General features: G+C 44.0%; 1 protein-coding gene across 3 annotated transcripts in view; it reads right to left on the reverse strand.

Moving 5' to 3' along the window:
- The window catches only part of VMP1 (vacuole membrane protein 1), a 58336-nt gene that overhangs the window by 22805 nt on the left and 17798 nt on the right, over positions 1-17733 (reverse strand). For all 3 annotated transcript variants that reach the window (XM_080357084.1, XM_080357086.1, XM_080357085.1), the window contains 2 exons: positions 11079-11246; positions 5514-5645 (listed from right to left, as the gene is read on the reverse strand). In XM_080357084.1, coding sequence (XP_080213210.1) covers positions 5514-5645; positions 11079-11246 — 300 coding nt within the window. The remainder of the gene's footprint in view (positions 1-5513; positions 5646-11078; positions 11247-17733) is intronic.

Below are 17733 nucleotides of genomic sequence, written 5' to 3' on the forward strand. Positions count from 1 at the left end.
AGGCAAAAAAAAAAAGGAGCCGTTTTCTTGATTATGATACCATAATTAATTTCTATCCCTTACTGAAGGCTCTCCCTGAGAAAATATTTTTGAAGCAGCTTATCCGACCCAAACTTTTGATCATTTATTGGTCTTTCTCAGAGTACTGGGGAGTGAAATATCAAATATTTAGGACAAAATTGTTCCCTTAGAAACTTGTGTGAGGCATCCCCGACACACACAGAGCAGGACACACAAATCCTGTGGCGGAGTTCAGCTAACACCTTCTCCACAAGTAGAGCGCAAACGCAGCTTGCAAGATCTCCAGTAAACTCGGTGACACTTCCTGAGAAGGGTCATTTCTGTTGAAAAGTGAGAGATTTGTTACTGAAAAAACACCTCTGAGCTAATGTATGAATATTGAGTGAAAATATTGCAAAGTAATCCACACTTCTTCAGTGGCTGGTTAATTTCTGCTTTATGTACTTACACATTAAAATGACAGCTGCTTTAACGAGTTCCACGGAATAGACTTTATCACAAAGTGCTGTTCAAAGAAGAAGGTGAAAAAGTCATCCCCGGATCACCATGAGCAAACCTAACATAATGCTGGTTGCTGTTTTTTCCTTATCTGAAAGCAGGTGTGCAAATGAATAGAACAATGCAGGCACAAGGCTGCCCTATTCTCTCCCAGTGTCCAAAGGAGGTTTGTTACTCACAGCTCCCATTGTCTGCTCTCTGCCGGTATTAACTCTTCGCTGCCGCTTTTCTCAGGAAGGTCTCTATAACCAGTTCTCTTATTTAAAGCTTTCATTGACTCATTCCAAAGCTTATTTCAACTTGGTAAATTTGGAGAACGATTTAAAGTGTTACTGAGTATATTCACTGCTAGTTATATTGTTTGTGAAAAAGAAAATAAGAAATCACATTTTTACTCCGAGTTTACTATCAGTTTGCCATCTCACTCTCAAGCTGCAGCATTCAGAGGAAATTTCTAAAGTGAAGTGGCAAGGTTTGATTAATTCTGAATTTCCATTTAATTATGGGTTAAGATAAGAGGCAAGATACCTCTCCCACATATATTAACAAATGCAGGCATCCAACTTTGGGAATGCAGAGGGTGAGGACCAGCCTCCTGGTGGCCACCCAGCACCAGCCATCTCCTTGTACAGCACAATTAATAAAGAGAGGAAGCTGATGAGGAAAGGGGGTGACTGGAAGCCTGAGCAAGAGCAATTCTGAATGGAATTTGACGTTGGGTTTAAACAAGTTATTTCTGGGAAAGCAAAAAAAAAAAGAAGTTAAGGTTTTCCAGTTATTGTATGTGTCTCTACCACTTCCATTTTTGATAAGTGCTTTAGAAAAACCGGCCTGCGGTCTGCTTTAACTTCTTTTTTCTTGTACCAAATACCTCTTAAACCTTTTGATTAAACAAGCCAGGAGGCAGCGAATCCTTTTCAAGCAGGGACTTATCAGATACTAGCTGTTCGCTTAATCACGGGAGAGATCCACTTTTAATTTGGCCATCTTGTTCTACACTGTTAATTAAGCAACATTCTGCTTGTTAGTTGAATCTAATAATTCCATTTGAATTAAGTCACAGTGTCGTGTCAGAACACAGCGCTGGGTTCTCCCAGTAACAGTGCCTGGGTGTGGTAACGTACTTTGTTCTGCTCCCGCAAAGAGAAACCCCACATGGAGATGTGGAAAAGCAATCCAAACCTTTCGGAAAGGCTGGAAAGATGGGTTTAACATGCGTCTAACCGTCACTATCGCAAAAGTTCATCAGTTTAACTCTTTGCAGACAAGGAGCCGACTCTCCGAGCAGGAAGTTGTCCAGTGGAACTCCTGACGCAATGCAAACCGAAGCAGTGGCAGCTCAGTTTAATACAAAGCCTCTCGAGTCCACGTTGACAAATTCTTTAACAAGCCCTGTGGTTACAGGGAAGCTGGTTTCAGTCTGAGTCACTCCTGTTCAAACAGTTTACTGGAAATGGAGGGGAGGGGGAATTTTCAGAGAAGTCATGTGATGGCCAGACAAACCACAACCAGTAAAGGTTCAGTGGAGGCAAAACCAGGGCCCAGCAACAGCTGACACCCAGTGTGCAGATGGCACCGGGTCATCTGCAAAGCGCCCCAGCTGCACCGCAGCTTTGCGATGGCGTTAACCCTTCTCAAGTTTGGGTTCTTTCGGAGCCAGGACACGGTTTGGACAGTAAACAAACAGCGGTGGCTGATAGTAACATAGGCAACTAGGAAATATTTTTACATGGAAAGTTGGCTGCAGCAGCGCTGCACAGAAGCAAAGCTTGATGTGTAAATCATTAGTTCTTCAAAATATGCCACTTAATGAATCCAAACACTTAGAGTCATTAAGGATTAGATATACAGCATAGATATCAGGACTTTCTCCTCTTAGCGAGGAGTACCATGATACAGCAAGGGCCCACGCATTATGCACTAAGTACCTTGAGGGAAACTGGCAATTAGAAGCTTCATTTTCACCAGAAACCTCCGTCAGCTTTAACTGTTTCAGCACGACAGCGAAAAGATGAGAATGCTAACCAACCAGCAACCATTAACTGGCGCAAGAGTCCCTGCACACGTGTTTGTAGACATGAAACTGTACCCAGCTCCGCTGCACTGTGTTATTACCAAAGTGCTGCCCCAGCACTAAGCGGTGGATTCGCTTCCCCTAATTGAGAGGTTGGTTTGAGCGGCGGCGCTGGAGATGCTGCCCACGGCGAAAAGGTCTGATAAAAACCTCCTCTGCTCTGGAATTTGACTGGAAGAGAGCAAACAGCAACTGAGAAACCGTGTCAGACATTCGCAGTTTTAAAATACGGCCGCATGCGTTAACAAAGCAGACGGCGTTGCTGTGTGGCTCTAGCATGCTGGGCTCTGCATTGTGTGGAGCTCTGAGAAATAAAGAGCCTGGTTTGTAAACCACACTCCTTCTCCGGGGCAAAGTCATTTGAACAAGAGCAGCCACGAGGCAAGAGAAGCTCTGACGCTTCCTTTATGTAACTGAGACCAACTGGTGTGCACATACTGAAAGAAGAAGTGGGTGTTCCTTTAAAACGAGGGGCTTTTTCAGCAGTATTGCTCACGGAAAGTACGAGGCAGGCTTAGGCATCATCTGCAGGCTCATGAGTTCTCTCAAAACCGAGCTCAAGGAGACAGGTCTCTTAGATCTGAGATTTATGACAGAAAATCCATCAACAGACTCTTTAAATAGTATTTTACTCCGTGTAACTTTGAATGGGGCGCTAAACCTTTACGCTGGTTAATCCTTTTAGGCCCTTTTTAATAGTTTTTCTTTTAAAGCACCAAGCTAGCAGCGTGTTTCCTCTCATGGATCCTTTAGGCTGGATGTTACACTCGTGGTCTATTCTCACCATAGGAGCTCCTCATCTGTTTCTCAAAATCACCATTGTGTTTGAGAAACGGCAGCGACGAGCTTTCAAAACGAAACACACGCAGGCAACAACGTCACAGCACTGGGCTCTGCCTCGTATGCCAGAACCGGAGGGGGAAGCTGTTCTTCCAAATCCAGCACACCCATTTTCAGGCCTTTCCAAAAGGCAGGATGAAGCGAGACCTTTATACTGAAAGAAGGCTCCTGTCACTTGACGTCAAGCATTTGTAGCAGTCTCCAAGGCATACGACACTTGTCACATCCCCCGTGTTCTCTGAACACGGCTTCGGTGCGTGGGAGAAGCTGATGTAGGTAACAAAAATTGCTATTGAGCCGCTTAAAAATAGACATCTTGACTGCTCATGAATAGCAATTACAGGACAAATAGCGATAAACTATGCTGAAGATGGGGATTTACTCAAGGTCATAGGAACAGGCAGGCCTGTCTCCCACAGACATCGAGCAAAAACACGACCGAAGCCAAAAGCAAAAAGGAAGTCGTATTAGCAAATGGAAAAAACTGAACTGTCAGTTTTATGAGCGCAACGCAATTTAATCGGATTGTCAAAGCCTCATGTTAAAAGAGTTTTATAGAAACCAAACCACAAGTGGAGTTTTAAAAGAATTTCTTTTTCCTGGCCATCCATCCGCAAAACAACACGCTTCAGTCCAAATCCAATTGCCAAGAAAAGTACTGGTAAATAACACCCTCGTTTTTCTTAATGAATTACACAAGGCCGTCCGCACGCTGAGGGCAGTGCATACGGCTCGCTATATTTTGGCCTGTCCTAACAAAACGCTCTCTAGCAAAAGTTTTCTTCCCAAGAATCTTACTGTGCATTCTGGAAACCAGCTCTGGCTGCTCCCACAACTGTACGCGCATAGAACTCGCTGGGCGCGTTTCAATAGATACAGACAGCGTTTCAGCTCTCCGGTCGTGTTTTCAGCTGGCTTCTTTCTTACCACAACTTGATGTTTTATACAGCTGGGGATTGATTTTGCAAAGAAAGGACTGATGACAAAGAACAAAGCAGATTTTTTTCCCCCCCCTCACTGCATCTTTAAAGAAATAGAAGAATTTACTATTTGCAATAGCAGAAAAACCCTTTGGAACTTTCTAGTAAGGGGAGGCTCTAAGAAAACACACTGTTTAATGTTAAAATTACTAGATTGCACTCAGTATTTCCAGAAAAACCACTGTCTTTCATGGAAGAGCTTCATCTATTTTTTGAAGTGAAGGAGGAAAAAAAGTAAAGTATATATTTATATGAAGAAAATACCCTGGTGGAACAGTTTAAAGACAGCAGTTCATGGTAAATAGCATCTGCTGGTTTTTTAATAGCAGTCTCATGACCCATTTCAACTTAATGGCAGACAAAACAGGATAAGAAGGGAAAAAATACAGAAGAGAAATTCAGTGGCGAGTAGCTTGAGGAAAAATGAATGTTTCATTTATGCTAAAACACTATCAATAACTTGAGAACAGGATGCAAACTCCTGACCTGAGTGAAAAATTATCTACAATAATATCTGACTGATGTACAGCATCAGTTGTAACTATGCTGCAATACACGCAGCATTTAATCCATCAAGAAAAGAAACGACAAGAGCAACAAAAAGGGATTCAGAGCAGTTTGGCTGCATTTTTACATCGGGAAAAATATGTTTCCCGGGGCTGATGAATGGGTAACGCGCTGCCCCGGGGTGTGAGTGACACACAGGCAAATGTCACCTGAAGGGGATGAGCTGACTGAAAATCATCTGCTTTAAATGCAGCTGTAACAACCGTGACCATGGAACAGCCCCTGCTCTGTCACCACTTTGTGAGCCCATTTTCTCCCTACCTTGATTGTGCTGCCCTTGCAAGCCTAAATAACTGCAGTATTTGCAGCAAATCCTCTGGCTGCGCTATGGTATGTGCTCGGCAAGCTGCATTCTTGTCCTCCCAGCGCCAGAGGTTTCTCTACCCACTGGAGGATCTTTTTCTACCCCTGGGAAGTCCCTTGTGAACTCACATCAACTGCTTCTTGGCCCATTCCCATTTCATCAGAATGGTTATTTACTCCATCGAGTTGCTCTGGGTTTTATTAATTGTGTTGTTTTGCGCTGTTCTTACTTGTGCAGTCTCCGCGTGTTCCAGCATCTCCTCGAATTCCTGGTACTCTTCATCATCAGGTTCAGCACCAGAGAGCCGGGCCGCCCGTGCCATGAAATACGGGGGCAGCTCTCCAATGGCTGTGCCAGCACCCTGGGAAAAGAATAATTCTGACTTATTTTTCGTGTTTATTCTTAAATAGGAAACATGTGATACCCGCAGTCCCACAGACACTTCAAATTAGTAGAAGTGATGAGACAAGCTGCTTGGAGAAGTTTGCTTTTAGCCCCCAGCTCAGATTTCTCCCAATATCAAACATAAAGCTGTTGCTTTGAAACTCCGCTTTCCCCCCCTTCCCTCATCCAGCAAAATTCAGCCCCTCTTAGCACGGGACCATCAATCTGCAGGTCAGCGGCTCCCAGGTTGTCACCAAAAGGACGCGATGTGTGGATCTCTGGGGCCGTGCGGAGCTCCCGGTGCGCCGGGGTGGCCGCTTGTCCTGACTCAGCACCCCCGACATCTACCAACACGTGACGGCCCTTTGCCCCGCACGGCCCCCAAAATAACCCGGGAACTCCTCCCCGGTGCCGTCATGTAGTTTTACTTGTCCAGTCATGAGACTTTGTGCAAGTGTTTATTAGAAAACAGGCTCGAGTTTTACAACAGCTATGAGCAAGGAAATTAAGGCTGATCTCTCCTTTAGATGGAATAAAGAAAGCCAAGAGAAGCTGAGATGAAAGCGCAGTTCCCTTCTCACCACAGGAAAATTATATTTGTTTTCTCAGGACATCAAATGACTCACTTCAGTCTGTGGGTAAATGCAACGTTAGCTTAACCAAGGAAAGAAAAAGAAGAAAATAAAAGAGAGGCGTCTAAGATTGAACATATGGATAAACAGAGGCTAATGAAACAGGAACTTGGATTAAACTCAGGATGGTTTAAATATAGGACAGGTAACAGCACAATAAGTCGGGCACTGCACTGGAAAAGTGCTAAAAATTCGGCTACACGCAGCTGGCTTTTCTCTCCCAGGGTCAGTTGTACCAAATGCTTTTCTATCCCTTTGAAGCAAGGTGAAAGCTTTTCAGTTTCCTTTGTTCCTGCTCTATACGCTGCTGCAAGCGAGGAAGAATTCAAGGGAGAACTCCAGCTGCTGTGGATATTCCAAATCGACAGGTTGTGGTTTTAAATACGGCCGCTCTCCGGAGTTCCCCCTGCTGCGAAATTCTCAGTTTAAGCACATCAAGTGTGCAGCCTCATCTGTTTATGCCCTTGTTTTCCACAGAAGAAAAATTTAAACGAGTGCAACAAGCTGAACTTCATTAATCTGCCTATTTCTGGCACAGGGGAAGATAAGCCTGAAAACAGTAGCAACAACGCTTCAGAAAAATTAACTTGAGGTTATGTTCTCAGGGTGATGCAAGAACAAAAAGTCACATTGCTGCTCCGGGCTCTGCCAATTTGCTTTGGCTTCGTTTCGTTAACTGAGGAAGAGGTTCACATGCGTGTACTGGACATGAACTTGCTTTAAATTGGATAAGTCACATGCTCTTTATTACAAAACATTTCAGAAGTGCAACAAAAATCATATGATTTCATGTCTGCTACAGATGGGCTCGTTAAGTGCACTTAAAAAAAAAAGCAGCAGCAATTAAGGGATCCAAAGCAGTAACTATTTAACTGCTTTTTTGTAACATTAGCTGTCCGTTTTCACCATTTAACTCCAAGTGCCAGTTTTACATGGAGATTCCTTGGACTACCAACAACTTGGAAAGGCAAATGCTGATCTCAATTCTTTTACACACATTTAGAAAAGGAAAGTGCAAGATTACTCCACTAGAAAGAGTCTTTTAAAGCGTTTTGATGCCGGTCAGGACACAGGCCGCCTGTTCTGCTAATCCTGAGCAATTAAACAGTTTTATTCTTTCCCCTTATTTCTTGTAAAAAACAATTAATAAAAGGGCTGCAGCACATTACAAATGTAGGGCACTATTGAATTCCTCGTCCCGCGGGATGGAAGGCTGTGAAAACTGGCATACACCTACCAGATTGTTTCTGAGTCCTTCTGCAGGCCAGGACTGGTGGAGCCAATTTTTACAGCGATTGAAAAAAGCATCATTTTCATTTCACCTAATAATTCCTTAGATACAGTGATATTTAATCCTCGTAACACTCATTATCAGCAAAAAACGGCTATCACTGACGTGCAGGGGACTAGTAATGATTTTAATCTCTGGGGAAAAAAAAACCCTGTACCTGGTTTAAGTTGGCTGGAAGAGCCGCTGGTGTTTTTGTGATCACAATCAAATCCAGATAAATCTCCACACTCAGCCCTTGCGGGATACTTAGTCTGGGCAGCTTTATAGCCAGAGGTCTGCAAAGGCCCCGCTGGGACTGTCCTGCTTTCAGCATTTCACGAGAAAACTTATATTGCTGCCACCCTCCTGCCTCCCTCCCAACCACCACGGAGAGTGGCCGGATTTCACTTTGGAGCCTTTCGACATGATTTCACTTTACAAGCCTAAAGGAAACAGAGTGTTGGTGCTATGGTAGCTATTCCTCGCAGGGCTGCGTGTGCTGCCTTAGGAGCACACATGTTGGATTAACTACCTGAAGGGCAGTTCTAGCCAGGTGGGGATTGGGCTCTTCTCCCAGGCATCAGCAATAGGACAAGGGGCCATGGGCTTCAACTCTGCCCGGGGAAATTTAGGCTGGAGATTAGAAAGCAATTCTGTGCAGAGAGAGTGGTCAGGCATTGGAATGGCTGCCCAGGGAGGTGCTGGACTCGCCGGCCCTGGAGGTTTTTAAACTGAGCTTGGACATGGCACTTAGTGCCATGATCTAGTCAATGCACTGGAGCTGGACCAAGGGTTGGACTTGGTGATCTCTGAGGTCTTTTCCAACCCAGTCCATTCTGTGATTCTGTATATACAGCCAGTAATCCCTTTTCTTTTGCATCTAGCCAGGGTTCATCATGGTAAATTCAGGTTTTAGATCCAATTAGAAGTTGCTGGCTCCACTGAAAAAAAATAAAGGGGGGGGATTTTATGAGCTCATTCAATTGTACCCAGTTAAAGAATATTAAGTTTAATTCCTCATTTCAGTTTAAAAGCAGAAAATTAATTGTTTGCTTGTTCTTAATAAGGTTTTGATTTGCCAAAATCAGCCTGCTCACTTTCTAGAAGTCCCCGCTACTCTTCTGTTAAGATGGACATTTGGTTTAAGTGTGACACAATCGAGAATAAGTTTCTTCAACAACTTCCATTAAAATAAAAAAAAAAAAAAAAGAACTGGAATTTCGACAAAAGAAACATACTGGAAGAAGCAGCAACAATTGCCAACTTGATTTGGCTTACAGGAAATTAGCACGCAATGTTTATGTACTCATGAAACATTCCAAGAAAGCATAACGTTACACTAGAGCCGCTGGTAGCCAGAGGATGCTCCCAGGGGAACCGCCGGTGGAGCCAGAGCTCAGCGAGAAGGTGGATGACGGGGAACGGAGGGGCGAGAAGAAAGAAAACGGGGGGAAAAAAGAGGAATAGAAACAGTCTCTCTTGGTCCTGTTCCCTTGTCCTTTCCCCGGCCTGAACCGAGAAACACGGCTGAGACTGAATTGTTCTCCATCCCAGCTGCTCAGGAGGACACAAGTTTTCAGGGCTTGTAACTCTATTAACTCATTTCTAAACGACTTAATTCTAATCATAGTTATTTGACATGCTGGAGATTAAGCAATAGATGTTTACCCTGAGCTACACTTCTATTTTGCAACCCTAGAAACGTAGCTGCAAATGCCATTTTTATTACGCTAGTCTCCATTAAGCAAACTTGAGCAGGGGGGACGAGGAAGAAAATTAAAAGAAATTTTATATTTATGGTCTTATATGTACTTGTATGTTTAGCTACTCATCGAGCATTCAGGCAATAATCCCTTCTTCTTAAAGAGAGTAAAATTTAAGATGTACTTTGCATCTTGGGAGGGCTGTAAGTCCACTTTCCCTGTATTATTTTGACTTTGGGTACCGCTGGTGCGCAACCCAACTGCATTTTTTGTAGGAAACACAGCTGCTGAAAACTTAAAGTTGTAGTGAGCAAAGTTGCCTTAATGTATCTTTTTATATCATTAAAAGTAATACAAGGACAGACATCAGATACCGTGTATTTTCAGGATTTCCTCTCTCTACATTTGAATGGGACAACCAAGAATTTAATAATTAAATCATCTGTCAGAACAGGAAGTCAGTAGTAAAATAAGGTTAATTTGGCTGGCAGCTCACAGCAGATGCATCTGTGTAAACTGCAATTCAAAATCATCTACCCGGAATGAAAAAAAACATCGTAGCTGAGCAAAACCCTCCAAAGATCAAACGTCTATAAAAAGCTGCAGAAGGAAAAGAAGGAAAAAGGAGGTTCCAATCACAGCGTTTCCTAAGACCTCAATTCACTTAAAACAGGAAAAGCAGGTTGGCTTAAGTGAAGTTTGCCATGATGGAAACAGGCCGAGAAACAGAAAGAAAACACAGAAATATGTGCAATATAACACTCTCTTATTTAATCCAGTCCATGGATGCAACCCAGAAAAACAGCTCAGCTACGATATTAGGGCCTGAGCTCTTTGTGTAACTGCAGCTTCAGTCAACTCCAGGCTCAACATTTTGGAAATTATTCAGTGCTTAATGACACGCAGGGTAAGACCTGACAGCTGCCAGGTCATTTGGGACACAGATACACTTGCTGAAACTTACCTTTTACATCAACGGCTTTGAAGCACACGAGTGTTTTCTGCCTGCATTTAGAAAAGCAGTGCTGCAGCTCATACAAGGGAGCCCAGTATAATATCCTTTTTCTTCTCTTTTAAAGAGAGGTTCTCCTGCCCCTCTGCTCTGCCCTGGGGAGACCACATCTGGAATATTGTGTCCAGTTGTGGCCCCTCAGTTCCAGCAGGACAGGGAACTGCTGGAGAGAGTCCAGCGCAGCCACCAAGATGCTGAAGGGAGTGGAGCATCTCCCGTGTGAGGAAAGGCTGAGGGAGCTGGGGCTCTGGAGCTGGACAAGAGGACACTGAGGGGTGACCTCATTCATGTTTACAGATATCTAAAGGGTGAGTGTCAGGAGGATGGAGCCAGGCTCTTCTCAGTGACAACCAATGACAGGACAAGGGGCAATGGGTTCAAACTGGAACACAAGAGGCTCCACATAAATTTGAGAAGAAACTTCTTCTCAGTGAGGGTGTCAGAGCCTGGCCCAGGCTGCCCAGGGGGGTTGTGGAGTCTCCTTCTGTGCAGACATTCCAACCCGCCTGGACACCTTCCTGTGTAACCTCATCTGGGTGTTCCTGCTCCATGGGGGGATTGCACTGGATGAGCTTTCCAGGTCCCTTCCAACCCCTGACATTCTGTGATTCTGAGATTAAAATTAACCAGGGCTAGTAAAGAGAAAGTTCACCAGGAAAGCAACTATTCATATTGCAGATATACCTGTTGGCGTTGGCTGTGTAAACCATCGTTGTTTTGCTAATTAAGGAACTGATATGTACTGCTGAACAGAGAAATCAATTAGAATTGCAGAGGGTTTCTAAGAGCTTACCCACATGCAGGCCTCCAGCCGCACTTTGGAGATGATGGCCCAGAGCGAGATGGATCCTCCAGCCGGCTCCTCATCGGGGCAGATAATCTGATCGGGGTAAGGAGGCTCCGGAAAATTCACTGAGTTACATTCATAAGCAGCAAGAGTAACAGATGCTATGTGTGGACCCTGAAAAAAAAACAACACAATTTCAAACGCATTTCATTTTCATTATAATAAAAGTTAAAAATTAAACTGCTACATACTCAAAAAACCTGAAAGAATTGCCATTATTTTCATACAAAAGAAGTCAGGAGCGGTTCAAACAGTCAATGGCCTGAACACTAAACATTGGAGGTAAAAAATAAATCACTTAGCAAAAGGTCAGGGAAACACTGGTCAGAGAAGGAGGAGGAAAAAAAGTACTGAGTAAAACTAAGGTCTTTTCATAGAAGTCACAGATTTAAATAAATTTTAAAGTTTACTTTACGTGCAGAACAAATTACACAAAGCTTAACTCCTGCTATTAATTGATAAGTTTTGATGCCGTATTGGAAAACATGCTGTCAACAATTTTATTCTATTTTTTTCCTTTAAATGAGTCATGTTTTGTCAGACAAATAAGGGAGCCTGATACTGAAGCTTCATTTAAGGACAATAAGGAGGGGAAGCCGGCAGAGCCCAGCAGGGCCCTTCCCTGCCCAAGGCTTCCAAAGCCCTTTGAAATGCAGGACTCGGGACCCAGAGGACCCTGCGGGTTTCATTTCCACATTAAAGGGTGACATTCCAGCTCTCACACCAGAAGTGAAGCTCCATTGCTTTTGTCACACTGGCTGGGAAGAAGATTTTAGTTGGGTTCATTCACATCAACATTTCAAGTCCGCCTGATGATATCGGAGCACTGGACCTAAGCCATTGCATTAATAATGTAATTTTTTAAGGCAGTGAATTAAGAGCATTAAAAGAGAAATCAGTTCTATTTTTCTGTATGACAGCTGTGATTACTGTTGCTATATGGAAACAACTCACAGTAAAAATCTTCTGGTGTGCAATTGCTGTAAGACAAGCTGCTCTGATAGCAAGGAAATTATTTTATATATTCCTTGTTGCTTTGCAGGGGACTAATTCAAAGTGCTTCAGCATACTTTGGATTAAATGAATACACAGATAGAGCCTCTTGAGGAGATAAATGAGGCACAGTCTCTCTTCGGAAAAAAGGTTCATTGAAGTAAAACTGAAACAGAAGCGATCCAGAAGTTGATACACGAGAGAGATTTTGACGTGGAAAGTAGCACAAGGAATGGATGAATGAACAAGTGGCTAATAACTCGTACTATCGATGTCTCTACAGGCCCCAATGGCAATGGACAACTGTTTGGTACTTGCAGCAAGATCATTCCTCTCCCCAGCACTTTCACATCTCAAGAAATAATGTACGTGTATTTTACTCAGAGGACAGATGTGAAGAGAGAGTTGAAACTTCCCTAAAACTGTAAAGTACATTTATGGCAAACCCGGGAACCTCTTTGTCCACCGTACTCTGAAAGTGAGGAATTTAATTCCATCCCTGCGTCCCCGTCCCCAGTCTGACAGCACCTTGGGACACACAAGGTCTCCCAAGCCATCTTCCTTAAATCATGGGGTTTCACCTGCAGAAATTTGCAATAAAATTATCTTGAAGGGCCAATTTGCATGGAGGAAATCCCCACGCACTTGAGTTGTAAATGACCATTTCCTACGTCCCATTGACAGGAAGGGTGAAGCTGTTGCCAAGGCAGCGAGATACGGTGTGCGGATCAAGAAGTATGGTTTTCGGTTCCACAAAATTTGGAAGACGCCACACTACAGCATAACTACGGCCAGCTGCCACGGGACATTGTTAGTTTCAGTTTTATGATAGCAAGAGACAAATTTAGTCGCTACTATAGTGACACCCCCAACCCCCTGCAAGGTGTCAGGAACAGAACTACCAGCATTTCTGCCCAAACCGCACACAGGGGGTGTGAAGACGACCGTACAATGACAAATACCAACTGGGGGCTGCTGCGTGAGCAGCTTCTTTCAAAAGAGTTGCCATCCTTGAAATGGCTTTATGGTCTCCAAACGTTGCCTCCTGTTAAGAGAGCTCTCCCAGCCTCAACAAATGTCTGCAAAAGGAAAAGTGTTACAAGTAGCCGATGGAAAAAAAGGCGTTTCACAAAGAACCGTAAACGGCCGAGGCACCTGAAGACCAGGCCAACTGGGCATAATTCTTCCAGTGCAATGTAAACAATTCTATAATGGAAAAAAGTTATGGAACCCACAGAAGCCACGTCTTAACTGGAATAAAAAATAAACCATAAATGGTTCACCGGGAGCGGTGAAGTGTGGAGTATTGGAGCTCGGAGCGAGCCAAAGGGAAGCAGAACCACCCCGTGTCCTCCCGCTGCTCCAATAGCCAAGGGCTCTCAGCAAAACATCACTCACATCTGCTTTAGTGCCAGCTCGGCCCCAAAAATCCGCAGAGCTCAGTGCCTTCGCAAAGCCCCGGTTCCCCAGCACCTCCAGACAAGGGCTGGCTGAACAGGACCGGGGTTGCAATGGGGTGGGGAGGAGGAGGAGTGGGATTGTCGCTGGAGGTTTCATCACAGAGGTGCCATTCTGCTTTATATTTAGCAATAGTGATGGTTTAACCCTGAACGGAACACGGAACCTACTGTGAATGAGCTTTAGGTGCCACCTCTGGAAAATCCCAGTCAATATACACTCAGATATTTTCCTTATACTCCTCCCTTTGCCAGAAGGATTAACTCTCATGCCGTTGTTTAATCCTCTTCACAAATAATAACCTTCTCCACCCTCCTTCTCCTCCGCGTGGGGCTGCAGTAAATACTCCGAGTGTTTTGTCTCTCTGCAATAGCTCAGATTATTTCAACACTTTAGGAAAACCTCTAAGATATCCCATGTTTGACTCCAACTGCTGCTCCGCTTTTGAAAAGGGCATTTGCAGAACTGTCGTACCAGACAACAAATACTAAAACCAGCCCATTTAGCAGACGCGCCGCTTGCCAAACCAGAAAGAGTCACTGAAATTCAAGGCATGTAAAATCCTGAACACCAACTGCCTTTCCCTCACCCTCTTCCAGTGATTTTGGGGTTTAATTTTGAATTGCAGGAGGCACTAACAGAGCAGAAATTGAGAAACGTTCTGCTGACTCGGGGGAGAAGCATTTGCTCGCCCCTACTGATGACCAGAAGGAGCCTGTGGTTAGGCTGGAATGCGATTTGTTAGAAGTATCTGTACAATTTACAAATCAAACAAGACAAGATCTGCTCATGAAGATCAACTCCACATAAATCAGTTTTTTAGCAACAGTGATTTCGGGGAGTTTGGAAATCCCTTTCTACACAACCCCAAGGAAGGTTTGTTCAGTGACTGAAGGGACCCCGGTTAGAACAGACACGGCTGATCTTAGAAATAAGTTACTTTAAATGCTGTATTAGGAAATTTCTAGAAAGTATCATCTTTTCATCTATAAATCATGCTTGGAAACCCATTGGTGCAAGTAGAAAGAGAGGGCAGGCACATGTAACCGAAAAAAAATATCAAGAAGTTAAAATCCTTAAGAACATGCTGATATGTATAATACTTACAACAGAATGGTCTTTACCATAAGGAAAAATGACTGTATATCCCATTAAAACTGAATCATATTTTCACATTATTCATCATTCTGTGCACCTAGACTGTGAACACAATTAAGGCTATAAACAAACCGCATAGCGAGTGTTGGCTTCTCCCATGCCCTTCACAGCACAGCCATCCTGCTGAAGCCACACGAGCACAAGAACAACTACGTCTAATTTTAACCTTTTATTTTGGGTCAAAATATAATTTTAGACTGGCTCTAATTTAGCAACATTTCACAAAGAAGTGTGATACGTCTGCCGGCAAGACAAATATGACGCTGAACTCATTGCTGAACTTAATACACTAAAAATGTGTTTTCCTCCATGGATACGCTGCTTTTCATACTGGGTTCACGACTCAGCCCTTCCACAGGGGGGAAACATGTCATGCTATATTTGATTAAGATAAATTGGAAAAACAAAAGCTTGCTTCTCATGGGAAACATCCTGCGAGCATTGCCCCAGGCTGCAACTCATCTCATACTTATCTCTGAAGTCATTGCACCTCACAAGAAAGTAACACCAAGTTACAGCATCTTTTTTATCTCCAATAGCAGTGGACAACTACCCACAAAGAAAACGGCGCTGTGACTAAGAGGGGAAAAGCTCGATCTGGAGGTGACTAGTAAATATGTCAATCTAGTCTGTCTGTCTGCGTTACGAGATTAAGACGTCTCGTGATTTTATATAATGTCTGGTATGCGCTGCTGGCTGTGAAACGGGGCTGAGAGCGGAGAAGGATCCGTACCTAGAGCATCCTCAAGTGACACAAACATCCAGCAAGCAGTCAGGGCCAGTTTTAGCAGATCGCCGCGGCATTTCAAGCCACGTATTAATTTTACAATCACGTCTGTTAGCAAGTTTCTATTCCCACTTCAGTCAGACTCGCCCCACAGTGCAGAGCTGATGGAAATTCCAAACGATGAGCCACAAGCTCTGAATATGACTGAACAAGAACCACCGAGGGGGCCGGCACGTGGCACCACCGCCTGCGTGACGGGGCCACGTTGCTACTTTGAGGAGTAACACGAAGAGCAGACGTTTAGAAAGGCCACGCTACTTTCTATAGGAGCAAACAGACTCATGTCAGGGAAAGGCACAATTAAAATAATCCAAGTTTATACTCTGGTGCTGACGGAAGACAAAAATAAACTGTCAGCATTCTCTCTTTGCCCTTCCCTAGCCACCCACTTATTATTTCTGAAGAATAAATCACAGCATCTATTCAAATTGACAATTGACTTTAACGTCTCAAATGAGAGATCTGGCACTGTTATCATTATTTCCAGCCTGCTCAAGGAAGCAGTGACATGAAAAGTAACAAGTTCAGGCTGTGCATAAAAAAAACAAGAGCAGAAACTCCAAGGGAGCAAAGGAGGAGAAAGCAGAATGTGACCTCCCTGCAGAGACACAGAACCAGGGAGGAGGAGGTGGAGCAGATAACGAAAACAAAGCATCAGCATCTACAAGGTAAAGTCCATCAGCCTTCAAAAGGAAGCGAAGGGTGCAGCAATCATCTCACTAACTCCTCAGCTCGATGCGAGCTCAAATCGCCACAGTTGGCCAAGACCCTCAGTATAGCTTAAATACTAACATGACACCAACATTTTGTGGACTTCCGAAAAGTCGAGTTAAGGTGGCTAATCCTGTATAGATGGAGCCGCTTTGCATTAGCTGTTTATTGCCACAGTTCCAGCTTTAGATAAACCGTCCAGACTCTGACGTACGGCGCTTCCAGCAGCACTGGAGGCCGTATATGGAGCTCCCAGTCTCCCCAGTTGGGCTGTGACTCACGCGGTCCGGCCGCTCTCGGTGGGGCAAGATGGGAGGTTATTGCTTCCAGCTGTTCCACCACCCTCACAGCAGGACGGCGGGACCAGCCGCGGCTGCTCGGCGCTCACCAGGCTCACACCCAGCACAACTTGCGTTATTAACACCACCGATTGGAACTGGCGTTAACACACGGGGCTGGGGGTCAGGCTGCTGTCCCCAGGCCGAGCTGCAGCAGGCACAGGATTGTTCTTCCACGGGATAATGTGAACCAGAGGTGCTGGTTGTGTTGTCTGCAGGTATCCAACACATACAACAACACCGGGTACACTTATGTATCCAAATGGACATTTTTCTCCTTGAAAAGATCATTTTTAATCTCAGATTTTTTAAATGCAAGCAAGTCACTAGAAGATTTAAGAAACACCCAGGTTACAGAACCGTAGTGTTCAGTTTAATTCATCAGACCCTTGCAGTTCATCAAGATATTAATATAAATGCTCCAATTTCAAGCAGAACAGACCCTGTGTGAGTTGTAAGAGGAGTTCCCGTCAAGAGATGGTCAGCAAAAGTCATTTTTTTAAAGTTATATGTTGACTCAAGTATTCCAGGATGTTCCAGTTCATTGTAAAAAGCTTAGGACAGCTGGAGGAAATACATTTAAAGGCATGAAGGAAACAAAAGAGAGTAAGAGTCACAAACAACCCTCACACAAACAGGATCCATTTCAGCTTCAGAATTAATGTCTGTCTTCTGCACCCACCACGTGTTTTTCTTTCGGCTACCTTACCAAGTCAATAGCGGTAATCTGAGCGCAGATATTAGTCAGAACCGGTTTTTATTTCTTTTTATTTTAGGCTGGTGAGTTGGCATGTGAATTGAAGAACAGGATGGACTGGGAATGAACAGCTCGCTTCACAAAAAGAATGGAGCGCTGGGAAGGGGAGCATTGCCGTGCCCTCCCAGCCGAGGCTGCTCCGCTTGGCTCTTTCTTGCTTTACACACAGGTTTCTGGGTTACTCACACTAGTTTTGAACAATCCACGTGGAAAGAGCAAAACTTCTGGAGCTGATAATCACTATGAGAACTCTCCTGGATTCAAGTCACAAGTGAACAAATGGAGAAAAAAAAAAGAAAGTTCTATGCATTTCCAAATTATTCTGTTTACTTCATAAAAGTGGAGAAAGCCCTGTTTTGTGAGCTTTTATTTTCAGAAGCACTTTAGGAATTCTATCAC

The sequence above is a fragment of the Nesoenas mayeri genome (assembly GCF_963082525.1).
Source record: "Nesoenas mayeri genome assembly, chromosome: 20".
NCBI lineage: Eukaryota > Metazoa > Chordata > Aves > Columbiformes > Columbidae > Nesoenas > Nesoenas mayeri.